General features: G+C 38.7%; 1 protein-coding gene across 12 annotated transcripts in view; it reads right to left on the bottom strand.

The window, feature by feature from the left end:
- LOC140641224 (palmitoyltransferase ZDHHC2-like) overlaps positions 1–18,065 on the bottom strand; it is a 464,956-nt gene that overhangs the window by 41,294 nt on the left and 405,597 nt on the right. For 7 of the 12 annotated variants that reach the window (XR_012037754.1, XR_012037753.1, XM_072840741.1 and 4 more), the window contains one exon: positions 12,373–12,984. The exons of 4 other annotated variants lie outside the window; for them this stretch is intronic. Coding sequence is in view for 6 of the 8 variants with exons in the window: in XM_072840741.1 (XP_072696842.1) it covers positions 12,897–12,984 (88 nt within the window). In the remaining 2 variants the exon portion in view is untranslated. Of the gene's footprint in view, positions 1–12,372; positions 12,985–18,065 lie in introns of those variants that run through there. One more of the 12 variants, XM_072840737.1, reaches the window with a different exon arrangement.

The following is an 18,065-nucleotide window of genomic DNA, read 5'->3' on the forward strand; positions in this document are numbered from 1 at the left end:
TCTGTATTAACAGAAGCTTGGAAAAAGTTGATTCCAACTCTCACGGATGACTTTGAGGGGCTCAGGACTTCTATGGAGGAAGTAACTTCAGGTGTCGTGTTAATAGCAAGAGAGCTAGAATTACACATGGAGCCTCCCAGTGTAATGGAATGGTTGCAGTCTCATGAGAAAGTTAAATGGATAATGAGTTGCTTCTTATGGATGAGCAAATACCATGGTTTCTTTAGAGGGAGTCTACTCCTGGTGAAGATGCTGAGAAGACTGTTGAAATGACAGCAGAGGATCTCAAATATGACACAAAAATAGTTGATAAAGCTAAAGCGGGATTTCAGAGAATTTATTCCAGTTTTGAAACACACTATACTGTGGTAAATGTTATCAAATAACATCATGTGCTACAGAGAAATTGTTTGTAAAAAAAAAAAAAAGACTATCAGTGTGGCAAAATTCATTGTTGTCTCATTTTTAAAAATTGCCACAGCCACTCCAGCTGTCAGCAACCACCACCCTGGAGAGTCAGCAGCCATCAACACTGAAGCAAGACCCTCCATAAAGCAAAAAGATGAGAACCCAGTAAAAACTCAGATGATAGCATTTTTTAACAATTAAGTATTTTTCATGAAGATATGTACATTGTCTTTTAGACATACTGCTACCTAATAGACTAACCTATACTATCAATACTAGGGAAACCTAAAAATTCATTTGATTCAGTTTATTGCCATATTTACTCTTTCATTATTGTCTGGAGCTGGACCCACATTTCTGAGGTAGGCCTGTGCATATTCAGATCAATATTAGAGAGAGAGAGAGAGAGAGAGAGAGAGAGAGAGCATTATAACATGTTTAAGGATAATTGCACATAACACCTATACTTCTCTGATTAGGCTATTCTGACATGTGTATGTGGGAAACAGGTCTACCATTTGTCCCATCATAACAACTCTCTTGTTTTCTCATCAGACACTAGCAGATGCTAGATTTCTGAAACAGATTAATAATCCACAAAAATAAGGGGCTAAAAAAATGATAGGTACTGCCATGATGTTGCTTACTCGTTGGCTGTCAATGTAGATACTTAGGTTCATTTGGACAGTCCAAGTGAAGTTTGACAATGAGCTACTGGTGAAAGCTTGAAAAAGACAAAACGTTACTATATTGACTGAACATCCTTAATGGGGAATTGTGCCTGTCATCTGGTAAAAAGAATAACCACAGGTACCTTTTATTCACATAATAATGGATGCTTTCCAAAAGTGCTTCTTAGTAATTTTCTGTAAACATACACCCAACAGAGCTTCTCTCTGGTATGGTACCTTATCATGCACAAACAGCTTCCACTCATGCTTTTAGGTTTTAACTTAGGATATCTATGCAGAGATACACAGTTCCCGGAGAATAACGGGGTGGGTGGGCTGACCTAGGCCAGGCCCCTATCTTAATGTTTGTGCCCTTCCATCTCCCAGGCAGTGAGACTCTGGATGGTGGCTGATCTGATAGAAGCAGGTCCTATGTTCCAAGGGAGTTTGGCTCCAAATGTTTAGTTGTAATGCAGGCATTAGGAACACAATGAATTCTAATTACACAGCACTATACAAACTATATTGTAGAGCATTCTAATTCAACTGTCCCTGTCTGTACACTGTTATTTCAGTGGTAAATTACATTTCAAATTCTGGCTGTGGAACAGGTTTTTCCTCCCACAGGGGAGCATTTAAGGACTCAGAATTTGTGAAATATCAAATCTGGGCGAAAATTTCAACTCATCCAGCCCAACATTGTTATTCTTCTGGTTTGTGATACCAAGACATAGAGAGGATGAAGAACTTGACTTGGCCGCAGGGGCAGAAAAGAACCCCAGTTGAACCTGATTCCACTGGGCCAACTGTGTGGCTTGGCCCTGGGCCAGTCGCCTGACAAGGAGTGTCTTTTTTTTTTTTTTTAAGGGGCCAAGTTATGTGCCTGTGGGGATGAATCTGCCCAGAGTTGAGCTGTTTTCCTAATGCACATGAAGAAGCTGTATAGAAATATATCTATATGTGTATATATATATGTATGTATGTATGTATCTGCACTGGAGTGGTCCTGCTCCTTTGCTCATTGTTAGGTCTGTGATGTTCCTGCACCACTGATAGATATGTTTGTTATTACAGTGCTGTAGCATTCCAGGGAATGAAAGCAATGAAATCTGTTCATTGTTCACTTTCAGATATTTGGGGTATTCCCAGTTTCAGGTTATTACAGATAATGCTGTGAACAATTTCACATTCATGTAATCATTTTAGCAGTATTTGCTGATTATAAAAATTATCCTGAGTTCTACATTTGCCAACACATGAAATTTGAAAATGACCCCATCTCTAGAGATTTTGATTCAATAGATGTGGGATGGGACCCACAAAGTACATGTGCGACAGTGTTTAGGTCCTACATGATTCTGCTCTCCAGAATCATGCCCTGGGTTTTCTCACTGAGTGAATGAGATATGTTTCCTGTTGAAAGTGGGGGTTCCTTTAGAGGGCATGTCTTTAAGTTGTAAACCAACTGTGAAAGCTAGTTTTAGTTTGATTGATTTCTGAACTAAAGAAAAATTGGTACTTATCATACGTGCATTTTAATATTTAACTTCTAAGAGTTCAAAGTGTATGTCATCATCTACTGCTTTGGGAACTCTTGGGCACATCTCGGTTTAAGTCTGTGTAGCCCAAGGCTGGATTGTTCATACTTAACAGGGTTGGAAAAGGGGAGGAGCAGGAAGGAAGAAGAGAAGACTGGCAGTTTTAGGACCCCTCCAGCTCACCTCTCACTATTAAATGTGAGACACAGGATAATCAACTCTTCTTGTTCAAGGACCCCTCCTCCATTCTCTGCAAGCCCCCTGAATGCATTCCGAGAGCTTGCACAAAGTGAATCTGGCAGGAAATGATGTTAGCCATTACCAAATGCTTTTTGGTAACTAATGTAATTTTCATAGTATCAATGGAAAAGTTTGTATCTAGACCTTTTATGTACTCAAAACAGTAATAGCTTTAAAAAAAAGGGTAGATGAATGTTTCAATAGAACTCAAATAATTTCTCCTTGTTTTCCTATTAGTAGTCCAGAAAATGAAGCAAAACTGCAAAGATTTTAGCTTGTGAATGGGAAAGGTAATGATGAACATGGCAATGAATCCTCCATTTTCAGGTACTGAATTCAGGTATTCAGGTACTGCTGGGTGTTGATAGACTGCTCCTTAAATTATTTTATATAAACTTAGCTCTCATACCAAAGTAGAGCAGTAAAACTTAAAACCACAAAGGAAATGAAAATGCTTTATAAAGTAATGCACATGAAGCTGTAATTTGTGGATGGGTGGTGGAGAAGGCACTGCTTGATGTCCCTTGCCCTGCACACTATGCTGAAAGCCAGAAATGGGCATTTAAACCTGCAAGCATGAGTATCAGGACTTGCAGAATGTCTGGTAGGGAAATAATACCCACAGTCCTATCTGCTTCATTTATTACTAACCAACCAATGGACCTATAAGTAGAAAAGTAGGCTGCATGTGAAAGTTGAAAGAAAAAATTGAAGAATGGACATTATAAAAAATGTCTTTCATTTACTCTACAATGGAAACAGCCCACAAATGAGAAAAAATAACAGCATATAGATCCATGTAAAAGTCTTAGGCTCTAATGTTATAATGCTTTGATTTCCTTGACTACTCTTAAGAAAAATTAGCTGGCTATATCCTGCCATTTTCATGTCAAAATATTAATATTCGAAAGATACATCTGAAAAAATGAAGTACCAGGTAGCTATAATACTCTTCTAAACATCTGTTTTCATTTTTAGAGTGGTAGTTCAGTTTATATTAACTATAGATGATGTTCCACATGGAAAATAAATCTAAATGAGCACTAAAACCTTATTCTTTTATCATGTCTTTTCTGTAAGAAGTTCATTTAATGTGAGCAGCCCCAGTGGCCCAGCAGTTTAGTGCCACCTTCCGCCCCGGGTGTGATCCTGGAGTCCCGGAATCGAGTCCTGCATGGGGCTCCCTGCATGGAGCCTGCTTCTCCCTCTGCCTGTGTCTCTGCCCCTCTCTCTCTCTCTCTCTCTCTCTCTCTCTCTCATGAATACATAAATAAAATCTTAAAAAAAAAAAGTTCAGTTAATGTATGTTCATATTATTCAGAGGATAAATAAAATGAACTATAATAAAGTGAAATATATTATTTTCATGTCTTATTTTCTACTCCAATCTTTTAAGATGAATGGCTAATATTCTGAGATACTATTCTAACAAAGCACCTTTAAAACAGGAGGGGGTTGAGAAGGCATCATTGTCTGATTTCAAAGGTTTACAACTTAGACCTGAGGCAACCACTTCACTTTTGGTTACTTTGGAGACCCTCTTCTGCATATGGAACAGTTAACCATCCCCCACCCCTGTAGAGCATGAGAACAGGAGGGAGATAAAAAGAGAGGGAAGTGCAATTTGGATATTGTGTTTGTAATGATACTGTGCTGGGAATGGTATTGATATCATAGCTTGCTTTAGGTTAAAAAAAATCCTTGGTCATCTTTCTCATGCCATTCAACATAAATTTAATAGTTCTAAAGGAAGGCCTTAAGTTTGTCAATTATGTGATATAACACAGTACAATAATTTATTAAATATATTGCAAATTAAAATGATGGTTTACATCTAGGATCAGAGAATACATTATATCCTATCTAAGCCACATTTTGTTTTCAATATCAATGAGGACAACTAAAAAGCCCTCTTCTGAGCTACTGAAGATAGAATTGATTCTCTGGGTAAGATAGTTTCCTACTAGACAGCATGAATACCAAAAATATTTTGTCATCTCTAGCTGAGTCTCAATTTAAAAATATTCCTTATCTGAATTATCTAAAAGCTAGTGCAATACCTATATGACAAAGAAATGGAATTATTCCTACCATATATGTTTCTAATAAACTAGGTTGAGCTAAAAACTGGTCTTTGTGCCCTAGCAAGATGTCTTCTAGTAAAAGAAATTTTATTCTTTTCTTTTTTGAGACAGAGCATGCAAATGCATGAGCACGAGGAGAGGGAAAGAGAGAATCCCAAGTAGGCTCCATACTTGTTGAAGAGCTGGACTCCAGGCTCAATCTCATGATCCACAGACCCTGACCCAAGTCAAAGTCAAGAGGGATAAGCCCAACCAACTGGGCCCCTCAGGTGCCCCAAGAAATTATTGTAATAAGAAAAAAAGTCAAGATTGATACCTTGAAAAAACTTCTATTACATCTTATTTTTCTTAAGACCCTTTTTGATACTACAGTGAAGTTTCTGTTGTTCGGTGGATGAACAAGACAATTACTTTTTTATTCTACCAGAGAATAATAACTGCTCAAACAAGAGAGCTTAGGAAGGGAGGGGCACCATACTCTCCATGTTCCCCATATCAACCATAAATAGCCCATTTCCCACAGAAATAGCCACTGTAAATACTGCTTTGTGTGTCTTTCTAGTCTCTTTTCTCTATGTACACATCTAACAACACAAAGAATCATCTATACAGTAATAAGCTTTCTCTTTTGTCAATATATGTTTTTCTCTATCAAGTACTCTTCTATAACATTTTTAATTATTAAAAGGGTTCTATCATATAAATGTCCTTATAAATAAGTAGAAATGGATGCCTTAGATATTCCTACTTAAGATTTTCAAAAAGCTCAACTAATATTCGATAAAGGAGGAAAGACTATCCATTGGAAGAAAGACAGTCTCTTCAATAAATGGTGCTGGGAAAATTGGACATCCACATGCAGAAGAATGAAACTAGACCACTCTCTTTCACCATATACAAAGATAAACTCAAAATGGATGAAAGATCTAAATGTGAGACAAGATTCCATCAAAATCCTAGAGAAGAACACAGGCAACACCCTTTTTGAACTTGGCCGTAGTAACTTCTTGCAAGATACATCCACGAAGGCAAAAGAAACAAAAGCAAAAATGAACTATTGGGACTTCGTCAAGATAAGAAACTTTTGCACAGCAAAGGATACAGTCAACAAAACTCAAAGACAACCTACAGAATGGGAGAAGATATTTGCAAATGACATATCAGATAAAGGGCTAGTTTCCAAGATCTATAAAGAACTTATTAAACTCAACACCAAAGAAACAAACAATCCAATCATGAAATGGGCAAAAGACATGAAGAGAAATCTCACAGAGGAAGACATAGACATGGCCAACATGCACATGAGAAAATGCTCTGCATCACTTGCCATCAGGGAAATACAAATCAAAACCACAATGAGATACCACCTCACACCAGCGAGAATGGGGCAAATTAACAAGACAGGAAACAACAAATGTTGGAGAGGATGCGGAGAAAAGGGAACCCTCTTACACTGTTGGTGGGAATGTGAACTGGTGCAGCCACTCTGGAAAACTGTGTGGAGGTTCCTCAAAGAGTTAAAAATAGACCTGCCCTACGACCCAGCAATTGCACTGTTGGGGATTTACCCCAAAGATACAAATGCAATGAAACGCCGGGACACCTGCACCCCGATGTTTATAGCAGCAATGGCCACGATAGCCAAACTGTGGAAGGAGCCTCGGTGTCCAACGAAAGATGAATGGATAAAGAAGATGTGGTCTATGTATACAATGGATTATTACTCAGCTATTAGAAATGACAAATACCCACCATTTGCTTCAACGTGGATGGAACTGGAGGGTATTATGCTGAGTGAAGTAAGTCAGTCGGAGAAGGACAAACATTATATGTTCTCATTCATTTGGGGAATATAAATAATAGTGAAAGGGAATATAAGGGAAGGGAGAAGAAATGTGTGGGAAATATCAGAAAGGGAGACAGAACGTAAAGACTGCTAACTCTGGGAAACGAACTAGGGGTGGTAGAAGGGGAGAAGGGCGGGGGGTGGGAGTGAATGGGTGACGGGCACTGGGGTTTATTCTGTATGTTAGTAAATTGAACACCAATAAAAAATAAATAAAAAAAAAGATTTTCAAAAAGCCCATAATTCAAAGGATGTTAACAAAAGTTAAAAATACATTTCTACATCAGTTAAAACCCTTTGGAATCCAAGTACTGATGGAAGTTATATTCAAGCAGAAAAAGGAACCACTTCGTATTGAAATTCTAGTGAGTCATCTCAGAGGAGAACAGGACAGGACAGACTCTTGAACAAAAAATGATACAAGAATGTCTGGGTGATGTCTATGACTCTGGGTCCTGAAAGGAAGGTGCTATGTTCTGATACAATATCTCACATGTAGCTTGCAGAAAGCATGTCTAGGGTCACCTGTTACTAGCTTTAAAGATAATCAGATACTTTATTTAGTGGACTGTATTCTTACATTTATTATAAAAAGTCTCAAAGAAGACATCATTATGAACGGATTTTGCCTTATAAGAGGTAGCTCCAGAAGAAATATTGTTACAATCTTCAGTCCTTTTTTTAAGTTTTATTTATTTATTCATGAGACACACATACAGAGGAGCAGAGACATAGGCAGAGGGAGAAGCAGGCTCCTTGCAGGGAGCCTAATACAGGACTCCATCCCTGGACCTTGGGATCAAGTCCTGAGCTGAAGGTAGACACTCAACTATTGAGCCACCCAGGTGTCTCACATTCTTCAATCTTAAAGAATGATAAATAAGATAACATTTTTTTTTCTAACAAGAAAGGAATGAAATTATTTGGGGAATGTGTATATTGAATTAGATGGGTGACAAAACAATCTTATCTTTTATGTTGAGTGTTATGCAAAGTGTCCTTGAAAAGCCTGCAAGCAGTAAAATAAAAGAAGTGCTGAGCATCAGGAGGTAAAGTTACTAGACCATCTACTAAATCATCTAAATTAGGAATGAGATAGAGATGCTGAGGGCAGGGGGAGGATAGTAAATTAACTTCAAAAAAAGTCACCATACATTTTATTGATTTACCATTCACTTTGTTAAAACCTGATAATTACAGTTTTAACCTAAATTTCATAAATATCCTAACAACTTAAAGTTCTTGTGACTCCTCTCAAGTGTGTGTGCGTGCATGTGTGTGTGCATGTGTGTGTGTGTATATATATATAAAATTTAAATCATGACAGTATATTACCCATTTGATTTCACTCTGATATCAGATCTTATAAATTAAATTCATTGAATGTTTACACTTGACCCACTATGCGCCAAGTATCCTGCTTGGTTCCAGACAGGGAAACTGCTCCATCTAATTGCACTTGAAGGCCTCTTGATAGTTAGCATTTTTTAGCAATAAAGCATTGTTTCATTAAGGTAGGTACATTGTATTTCTAGATATAATGCTATTACAGTCAATAGATGACAGTATAGGTAAACACAATTGTATGCACGGAGTAACTGTGGTCACTTCAGCAGCACGTACACTAAACCTGTCTGCACTGAGAAGGCAAAGGCTTTGACTTGCTTTCTTGTGATATTTGCTTAATTGTGGTGGTCTGGAACCAAATCCATAACACCTCAAAGTTATGTATGTACTCTTGTTTCTCTGCATTGTGTTCCTGCATTGTGTGCATAGGAACCTTAGTTTTCTTTCCAATTATTTTTTCCTACCCTGACTGAATAATTATAAATACCCTATTCTCCGGGTCACTGATTGTTTAAGGATAATCAAAACTGCTTTTGAAAATCTGTATAGAAATATTCAACTCAGTTATTTTTCAACTTCTGGATTTCTGGTTTTCTTTTTGGTGGTTTCTGAGGGTTTCTTTGTCAAATTTGTTTTGATCATAACTTGTTTTTCTAACTTTGTGTAGTGGTCTGTGTATTTTTCTAATTTACTAACCTTCCTTCAGAGGATAATTCTGAATTCTTTGCCTGACAGTTAATACATCTTCATTTCTTTAGGAACAGGTATTTGAGCTTTATTTCATTTCATGGTGTCATATTTACCTGATTTTCTGTTTTCCTTGCGTTCTTACATTGGTATTTGTGCATTTGAGTAATGGGGCTTCTCTCACAGACTTGACAAACTTGCTTTGGCCACAATGGATCTTCAAGAATCCACTCATCTGAGTGTCTGGGTATATATGTTGATAATGTCCTGGACAGATGGGTCTGCTCTTGTGCTGTTTTTGGGTGAGGCATCTGAGTGCTGATGTTGGGGATGGGAGGGTATACTAATGGCTGAGAACAGAATACTACTGTTAGCTTGTTTCCCTACCCAAATGATGCTTTGGATGGAGCTCTGGGCTTGTCTGAATTCTCAGGTCAGCCTTACTAGATGGTCAGGACTAACTACTATATTGAATAATAGGTAGAGCTATGAATATGCTTCTGCTGTCCTGACAAGGCAACAGGACCACACTTAGGGCTTGTACAGCTCATTGTTTTGGGCTCCGAATTAGTCCAGTGTATACTGAATTACCCAGGCTTTACCAATGGTAAAGCCATTGGTTTTGCACTACAGCTAGGGAAAGACTAGGCCTGCAGTCTCTACTCAAGTGCCACTGTAAGGAGGGCTGGTTGATGGGCTATACAGCTTCCTGTGCATCCAGTTGTGTAGGCTGAAGGCTGTATTCATTGTTGGGTAGGGCTACAAATTAGTTTGTCTGGGTGCAGTAGGAACATCTGTAAAGTCACTATAGCTATTTGTTTGGTGTCTTAGTCTGCCTTGCACCCCAAGCACTCTAGCTAAATTGGGCTTTGCTCTGCAGACTATAGGATCTGCCTGTCAGATACTTATCTCAAGAACTGCTGGCTTACATACTCACTTTCCTGATGTCCTTGCTAACCTTACTGGTCAGATGGAGATAGGAGATACTCTCCAGAGAGCGTAAAGCTATGTCTCAGTTCTCTTGCCCGGATGGGATGGGAAGGGGCTGCCCCAGGTATCTCTCAACTTTTGCCAAACAAGCTGTCCCATCAAGAGGGGCCAGAAAATCCCTCAGCTTTGGCTCTGAATTAATCACACTGCCTGGGCATACCAGGGGAGCCCTCCAAGCCCTGTACTGGCTTTGTTCTAGGGGCACTCAGCTCTGCTTTCCTACCTCTCAGCTCATGCATTGCTGGTTGCACAGCTTCTCAGGTGTTCCTGTGAACCCTTCAGGTCAGATGGGTACCAGAAGTCTAGCAGGCTGGGCTAGGTTTCAATCTGGTTGTCTAGGTGGGATGGAGGGGCCACTGTTAAGCAACTCCCATTTTTTCCCCCAGGTAGGCTTTCCCATTAAGAGAGATTGGGAGCTGCTCTCAGTCTTGGGTATGAATTAATCCTCTGGTCTAAATAGCAGAGGGACCCTCCATGCCTAGTATTAGCTTTGTTTTAGGCACAGTTGGCTCTACTGACCTGCCTCTCTGCTCAAGCACTACAGGAAATAGAGCATCCAGGTGCCATTGCCAGCCCCTCTGGCCAGATGTGGTTAGGAGGCACTCTTTCCAGAGTTTGGGAGCAGCTTCTGTGGGCTGGAGCAAACCAGGTTCAAAAACCAGCAAACCTTCTAATTTGCCCTCCACCCAGGTCCTTGTTCAGAGTACATCTGTTACTTGGTTCTGCAGATGAACAAAACCAGTGGTGAGGGTTTTTTCTTGGGCACTGCAGGTATGAACTTGGTATGTTCAGTTCTGAGGGTTAGGTGTTACAAGCCCCTGCCTCTTCTCCATAGCAGTAGCACTAGAGAAGTAGTTGAGCCCCACAGATGCCACTGCAATCCCCATGAGACCAGAGTAGGGTCATACACCATGTGACCTACAATACTGGAGCAAACTAGTTGTTACTGTGGGCTGGAGGAGAAACTGTCTCAAAACAGACCTCTCTGGGTGGTGCTCTACTTGCCTGAGGGGCAGAGTCATCACATAGCCACATCTCTTAACCTTCTAATGCAGCTGGCCTTGGTCTCTAAGGTACAAGGGAGTGCTTCAGCCTCACCTCCTGTATTCTCAAATTCTCTCAGTGATGTCTTGTTCTTAACAGAGACAATAGTTATCCTTGTGAATGGAAGTCAGGAATAACCTTGGTTGTCGTATTGGTGATGCTATTTAATCTGGATCATATTAACCAATCTTTCTTTGATAAGCTCAAAATTGGTGAGAATACTCAAAATTCTAGAAGATACTGAATGATTAAAATGAGGAGGATTAGAGATTTAATGAAAATGGCACACGTTTCTAAGATACGAGTTTGCACGGATACTATTAATCTGTAGTGTCCTTTTGCTAATTCTACATAGATGTTACCATAATGATCACTTGTACGGTACACTTAAACTTACAAACAAGACCATATAGAATCTATACAATATATAGAAATAGAAGCCTAGCATTCCCTATTTCATTGGGAATTAAATAGCATTTAATAAAGTTGGTGGCTTGGTTTAGATTAATTCTTCAAATGGCTAGATGTCTCATTCATTCAGTAAATATTTATTGAGAATCTACTATGTATCTGATACAAGGTGAGGTTTTATAAATACCAGTGACTAAGATAAAATTCCTTCTTAAATACCTTCAGTTTTAAGTGGAACATAGACAGGGAAACAGGCTATTAGAAAATGACATTATTGAAGGTAAAATTTGAGTAGATACTTGGTACAGGAAAAGGTTGTTTAATGCTTCTTGCCATCAAGTATTATTTTTTTTAAGATTTTATTTATTTATTCATAGACACACACAGAGAGAGAGAGAGAGAGAGAGAGAGAGAGAGAGAGGCAGAGAGAGAAGCAGGCTCCACGCAGAGAGCCCGATGTGGGACTTGATCCAGGGTCTCCAGGATCACGCTGTGGGCTGCAGGCGGCGCTAAACCGCTGTGCCATCAGGGCTGCCCCCATCAAGTATTATTTAAAATGAGTTTGAGGGGTGCCTGGGTAGGTCAGTCGGTTAAGTGTTTGACTCTTGATTTCCACTCAGGTCATGATCCCAGGGTCGTGAGATTAAGCCCTGTGTTGAGGTTCCTGCTCAGCTTGGAGTGTGCTTGTCCCTCTCCCTCTGTCCCTTCTTGCTCTCTTACACACACATAAATCAATAAAATCTTTTTAAAAAATGAGTTTGAAAGAAAAGTCAAATGTAGGAAAAGAAGCTCAGATGACTGTAGTTTTTTGTGTAGCAAGAGTAACAACAGAAGGTGGGAAGCAGTGTGTGGTATTAAAGAGGCATGGCTGGGCTATGTTGAAAGAGCCATAATTAAGTTAGGAGTTACTCAGAAGGTAGTGGTGGACAAGTTGTCAAGTTACTAAGCACAATATCCCTTCTCTTTCAAGAGAAGATCAAGCTCTATCCAGCTTTTGACCCTTATGCTCATCAAAGTCCAAGGGATAATTCCTGGCTACTGATCAAGATCATGTTTATATCTCTAAATCTGTCACTCTTCTTCACATATGTAGTTCTACAGGCTTCCAAACTCCTGTGTCCTCCCACAGTTATTTACAATATTTTACAATAAAGAAACTTTAAGATTTATTTTATAGAGGGAGAGAGAGAATAGGGGAGGGGCAGAGGGAAAGGGAGAGAAACTCAAGCAGACACCCCGCTGAGCACAGAGCCTCATTGGGCTTGTTCCTACCACCCTGAGATCATGAACAGATTTGAAATCGAGAGTTAGACGCTTAACTGACTGAGCCGCTCAGCTGCCCCCAAACAAACTTCTATCACTTCAATAATTAACTGCATCCTGAATTTTGATGACACCTTTTCCATCTTAGCTCTTCAAATATGTCTTTTTTTCCCATTACATATCATGTCTTTTGTTATCAAGCAGAGAAATCTCATTCTTCTTTCTTTCTGTTTTAACTTCCTAACAGTTAACCTCTTAATTGATAAAAAAAATAATAATAAAAATAAAAAATAACCCCAAGTATCAGGATCCTCTGAGATTCATACCTGTAGCCCATCTACCTTTTCCCTCTCTTGCTGTTGCTCTATCACATTGATCTTACTGGCAATTGTTTGTCTCTTCCATTACAACCCAGTATCTGGTTTGTTGTTCTTGGTCTTGGTATGGGCCAGAACCTGCAGGACAAGGTTACATAAAAGTTGTGATAGCTGATATTCCTATCTTATTTTTTACTGTCATGCAAAGAGTTTTTAAATTTGTTTTAATTATTGATAACTTTTGCCAGGATTAGGGGAGCAGCCTTCTCTTCATAGAGAGTTTGCTCATAAATAAGACTGAATTCTATCAAATATTTTCTTCACATGACTTATAAAGGGCATTATGATTTCTTTAATCCTAATATTTTTACTTGCATATTTCCTTTTACTGAATCTTATGTTTCTAAAATATAATATGAATCCCTCAGTGTGTCTATTAAAAAACTGTGTTCATTTTGAGTATGTGTTTATAAAATATGATAGTTGTGTGGATATTTATTGACACCTTAATTTTTTTCTATACATCAGTTGTTTTTCACACTCTTCCTTGTTTTAGCTTAAACCCATGCTTCATCACTCCAAAAACTCATGCTCTTAAGCTCTGTTGCTCTTACCTCTTTTTAACTCATTCAACTTCCCAAATTCGAACCTAAATAGGCTTTTGCATTCACTTTCTCTTACTTAAAACCAGGAGGACAAAGTCCCATTGCAAAAAGTTGTTGAACAGACAGATGACTAATTACCAAATATATAATCTTCGAACCCAACTGATCTCCAAGGGACTGTGCCTACCATCATATGAAATAGCCCTAGTCAATGCATATTCCTATATGTGGCCATGTTTGTCTGAAACTTTCTCTTTTTCTGTGAAAGACAAATTGTCCTAGATACTTGTTAAAATGGCAAGAGAATTTATTCAAGACTATTGAATAGGAGTGAGAGATTGAACTCAACTCTGCTAAAACACAAAAAAGAGATTATAAGCACCAGGGTGACCTAATGGAAAAGTACTAGAAAACACTGGGAAAGAAATTAGTCCATATGATTAGGCATCTATGTTTCTTTAACATACACACACATATATACATAAAATTGTATTGGTTTTGTTGTAAAGAACCTATGTTGATTATGTTAACATATATGTATACATACACACATACATATATCCAATATACTCAGTGCAGCCATTGACATGAATGAGCTTTACTGCCCGCAGTTAGAACTAAAAGCCTGCTGGTGAGCAGAGCAATCTTTGAAGAAGATGCCAGCAATGCTCTGGTCATCTCTAGGTTTGAGATTCAGGATTGAAGAGAGAAGGCGATCATGTCAGTGGAATTAGAGTTTCCTTCTGACCTGTGCAGCAGACAAACGGAGAGGGACTCAATTTGCCTTTCTAGGTTCTCTAGGAGACATTTACATTTCCCTGAAAAATGTGGAGCGTGATGATTTCAGGTGTGGTGTTCTTTCTTGAGAGTGCTTTGGCTTTTCAAAGTCTTACAAACTTTTAAATTATTGGCTCTATTTCTGTGAGAAATGACACGAAAATTTTGAGAGGGACTGTTTTGCGTATGTAGACCGCTGTGGGTGGTATGGTCATTTCAGCTATTTAATTCTTCTAATTAATCTCTTTGCATTTATTTGTGCCTTATTCAATTTCATCAGTGTCTTATAACCTTCATTGTAGGAGTCTGTTGCATCTTTGGTAAAACTTAAGTATTTTACTGTCTTGGTGATTCTAGCTAAAGTTTTGTCGATTTTGCTTATTTTTTAAAGAACCTGCTTAGTTTCATTGATCTTTTCGTCTTTTTAGTCATCAGGCTCCAAGTATTTATTTTATGTATTTCCACTCTGGCCTTTATTATTTCCTTATATCTACTAACTTAGGGCTTTGTTTATTCTTTCTAGAGTTCTTTGATGTATAAGGTTAGGTTGCTGGAGGTTTTTCTTGTTGATTGATGTAGCCATTCATCACTGTGGACTTTCCCATTAGAACTGCATTTGCTGTATTTGTAAATTTTGTTATGTTGTATTTTCCTTTTCATTTATCTCTGGTATTTTGATTTCTCTTTTCATTTCTTCATGGAGCCAGTAGTTGTAACAGCATGTTGTTTAATCTCCACATATTGTCAGTCTTCCAATTTCTTCCTCTAATTAATTTCTAGTTTCATTCCACTGTGATCAGAAAAGATACTTAATGTGATTTCACTCCATTTAAAGTTAAAATTTGTTTTGCTGCCTAATGATCTATTTTGGAAATTATTCTGTGTGTACTTAAGAACATGTATCTGTTGCTTTTGGATGGACTGTTCTCTATACAACTGTAAAGTCCATCTGGTCTTATATGTTCCTTTAAGGCCAATGTTTTCTTATTGATTTTCTGTCTGGATGATCTATCCATTTATATCAGTAGAGTATTAAAGCCCCCTTCTATTATTATTTTGCTGTCCATTTCATCTTCTAGGTCTGTAAATATGTGTTTTATATATTTCAGTGCTCCTATGTTAGGCACATAAATACTTAAAACTCTGTATTCAGAGGGAACCTAGGAGAGCCAAGCACTTATTACCATCAGGTGCCAAGTATTTCTCTTGGCATGGAAATTTTATCTTTGGGGTTGTCCATTCACCTTTGGAAAAGGGAGATCAGCTTCCTCAAATTGCCCCAACCCCAGATTCAGGCCAGAACATATTACACATTCACAAAGACTGATAGACTTCTGTCTCCAAAACAGAAGTCAAGGAACCTCGTTGGATTAACCCTCAGTGGCTCAAACTTTAGAGACAGGAAAGGTTATTATTGGCTTCCAAGGAAGACTCATAAATTGGGCAATAGGAGATTGAGGGCAGCCCCGGTGGCTCAGCAGTTTAGTGCCGCCTTCAGTCCAAGGCGTGATCCTGGAGACCCAGGATCAAGTCCCACATCAGGCTCCCTGCATGGAGCCTGCTCCCCCCTCTGCCTGTGTCTCTGCCCGCCCCCCTCTCTGTCTCTCATGAATAAATAAATAAAATCTTAAAAGAAATAGGAGATTGAGCTGGGGATTTAGACTCTAGAAAGCAGACAGTGGGTCTAGTTTTCTTCTGGCTTGGTATGTGAATGAACCTGGTGTTTGGACATGGACACCCTGATACAGACCCTTCCTTTCTTCATTTGACAGAGAGTGGCTGAGCATGTAAGTATAAGCTAAGGAAGTAAGGTGGATCTTACTCCCTGTTCAAGGATCTGAACCAGAAGAGCATCTCTACAGCAATTACCCATCAGGCCTCTGAGAGTGAAGCCTGCAACATAGTAATGAACCACATACTGACCATATTGTGAATCAACAGCTTGAAGTTTACAGCTATCTTTTTTGATGTCTGAAGGTTTTTAAAGATCTTATTTATTCATGAGACAGGCAGAGACATAGGCAGAGGGAGAAGCAGGATCCCTGTGGGGAGCCCAATGTGAGACTAGATCCCAGGACCCTGGGGACCATGACCTGAGCCGAAGGCAGATGCTCAACCATGGAGCTACCCAGGTGCCCCATGTCTGAAACTTCGAAGTAGGATTCCAAAAGTGACTAAAAGCCCTTTGTGTTTTATATCATTCTTGAAGATTCTCCTTAAAGCAAATTCATAGGTCAATTAGGGACAATAGCAATTAATTACAAATGAATTATAAATGAAAAAAAAAACTGTTTTTATTCCCGAGCTTATGAAGTGCATATTTCTGGATATCTATATCTATACTGAGTATCTTGGGTCTCCTCTATAGGTTTCTTGCCACTAATCAATTTTCATTATTCTATATATCAAAATACTTTTGGTTCTGACTTTTGATTATTTGCTCTTCTGCAGAATCTGATACCATGTTTAAACTTCTGCGCATTTTAAAATCAATTTTTAAGACTTGCTTAAGAAAAAGAGCATGAGTTGAGAGGGGAAGAAAGGGAGAGTCTCAAGCAGATTTGACATTGAATGTATAGCTCAAAGTAGGGCTTGATCTCACAATACTGAGATCACCACCAGAATGGAAAACAGCAGTTGGATGTTTAACCAACTGCACCACCCAGGCACCCTGTTGATTTTTTTTTTTTAAACTAAAGAATGTTTATGTTCCTTAACATGACCTTCCAGTGGAATTTCATAATGTTTAGCTTCTTAAATCTTACTGGAAATACCAATCAGAATATTTTTACATGTGCATCATGTTCCTTACAACAACTGTGCCAAAGAAGGAAAAATTGTTATTCCTCGAATTCATCTTTAGGAAATATATTGTGGATATTCTGTTTGTTCCCCATCCTTGTAAAATTAATTAGGTGTTTGTCTATAATTGTTGTTTTTGATGGGTTTTCAAAGATCACAGTGTCCCTACATAAATCTTTTAGATACAAACAAATGGAGAACAGTTTAGAGTACTTTTATTTTCTTGTCTCGGGTACCAATAAAAGGAGAGGAAATAAAAGGTGAAAAGGTATGTAGAGCAACAACCTTTTCTTCTGCTATCAAGAGATTCCTTCCCTGTACCAGCTTCAGCTGGCTTCAGTAAGCATCACACTGTGGACCGTGCTTACCTGTCCTCATTCAAAATCAGCTTGGCCAGGGGCACCCGGATGGCTCAGTGTTTGAGTGCCTTTGGCACAGGTCGTGATCCTGGGGTCTCAGGATCAAGTCTCACATCCGGCTTCTCAAGGGAGACTGTTTCTCCCTTTGCTTGTGTGTGTCTCTCTCTGTGTGTCTCTTATGAATAAATAAAAATAAAATCAGCTTGGCCAGTTCCCTTATATACTACAAACCGAGGATTACTAGCTGTGTCCAGCTCTCACCTTCTGACTCTCCATCATCTGAAATACATCCCAGATGTCATGAAGGAGACAGTAACTCCAACATGCTCAGTAACCTTGGCCTGTTTTCATCCTCCTGCCACTAACCCTGAGAGGAGGATATTTCTGCTGACAGTTTGTATCTTCCACTTACTATAACAGAAGGCTTTTCCTTCACGTGAGGTGAAGCCCATTTCCCATGGCCTCATCTATGCTTTTCAAGTATTCCCTCTTCTTTACCTTATCTTCTAAGATTCTCTGAAGTGTCTTAAAAGTAAATAAACCTTTTCCTTTTCAGAAGTGACTTATTTTTCACTATGTTGATAATTCTAGGGTTCTTTGAGAAGTTGTGAGTTAATCACCATGAAACACATAAACTTGAGAAAGTGGCTTTATGAAGAATTATCAACAGAATATC

This window comes from Canis lupus, chromosome 10, assembly GCF_048164855.1.
Source record: "Canis lupus baileyi chromosome 10, mCanLup2.hap1, whole genome shotgun sequence".
Lineage (NCBI taxonomy): Eukaryota > Metazoa > Chordata > Mammalia > Carnivora > Canidae > Canis > Canis lupus.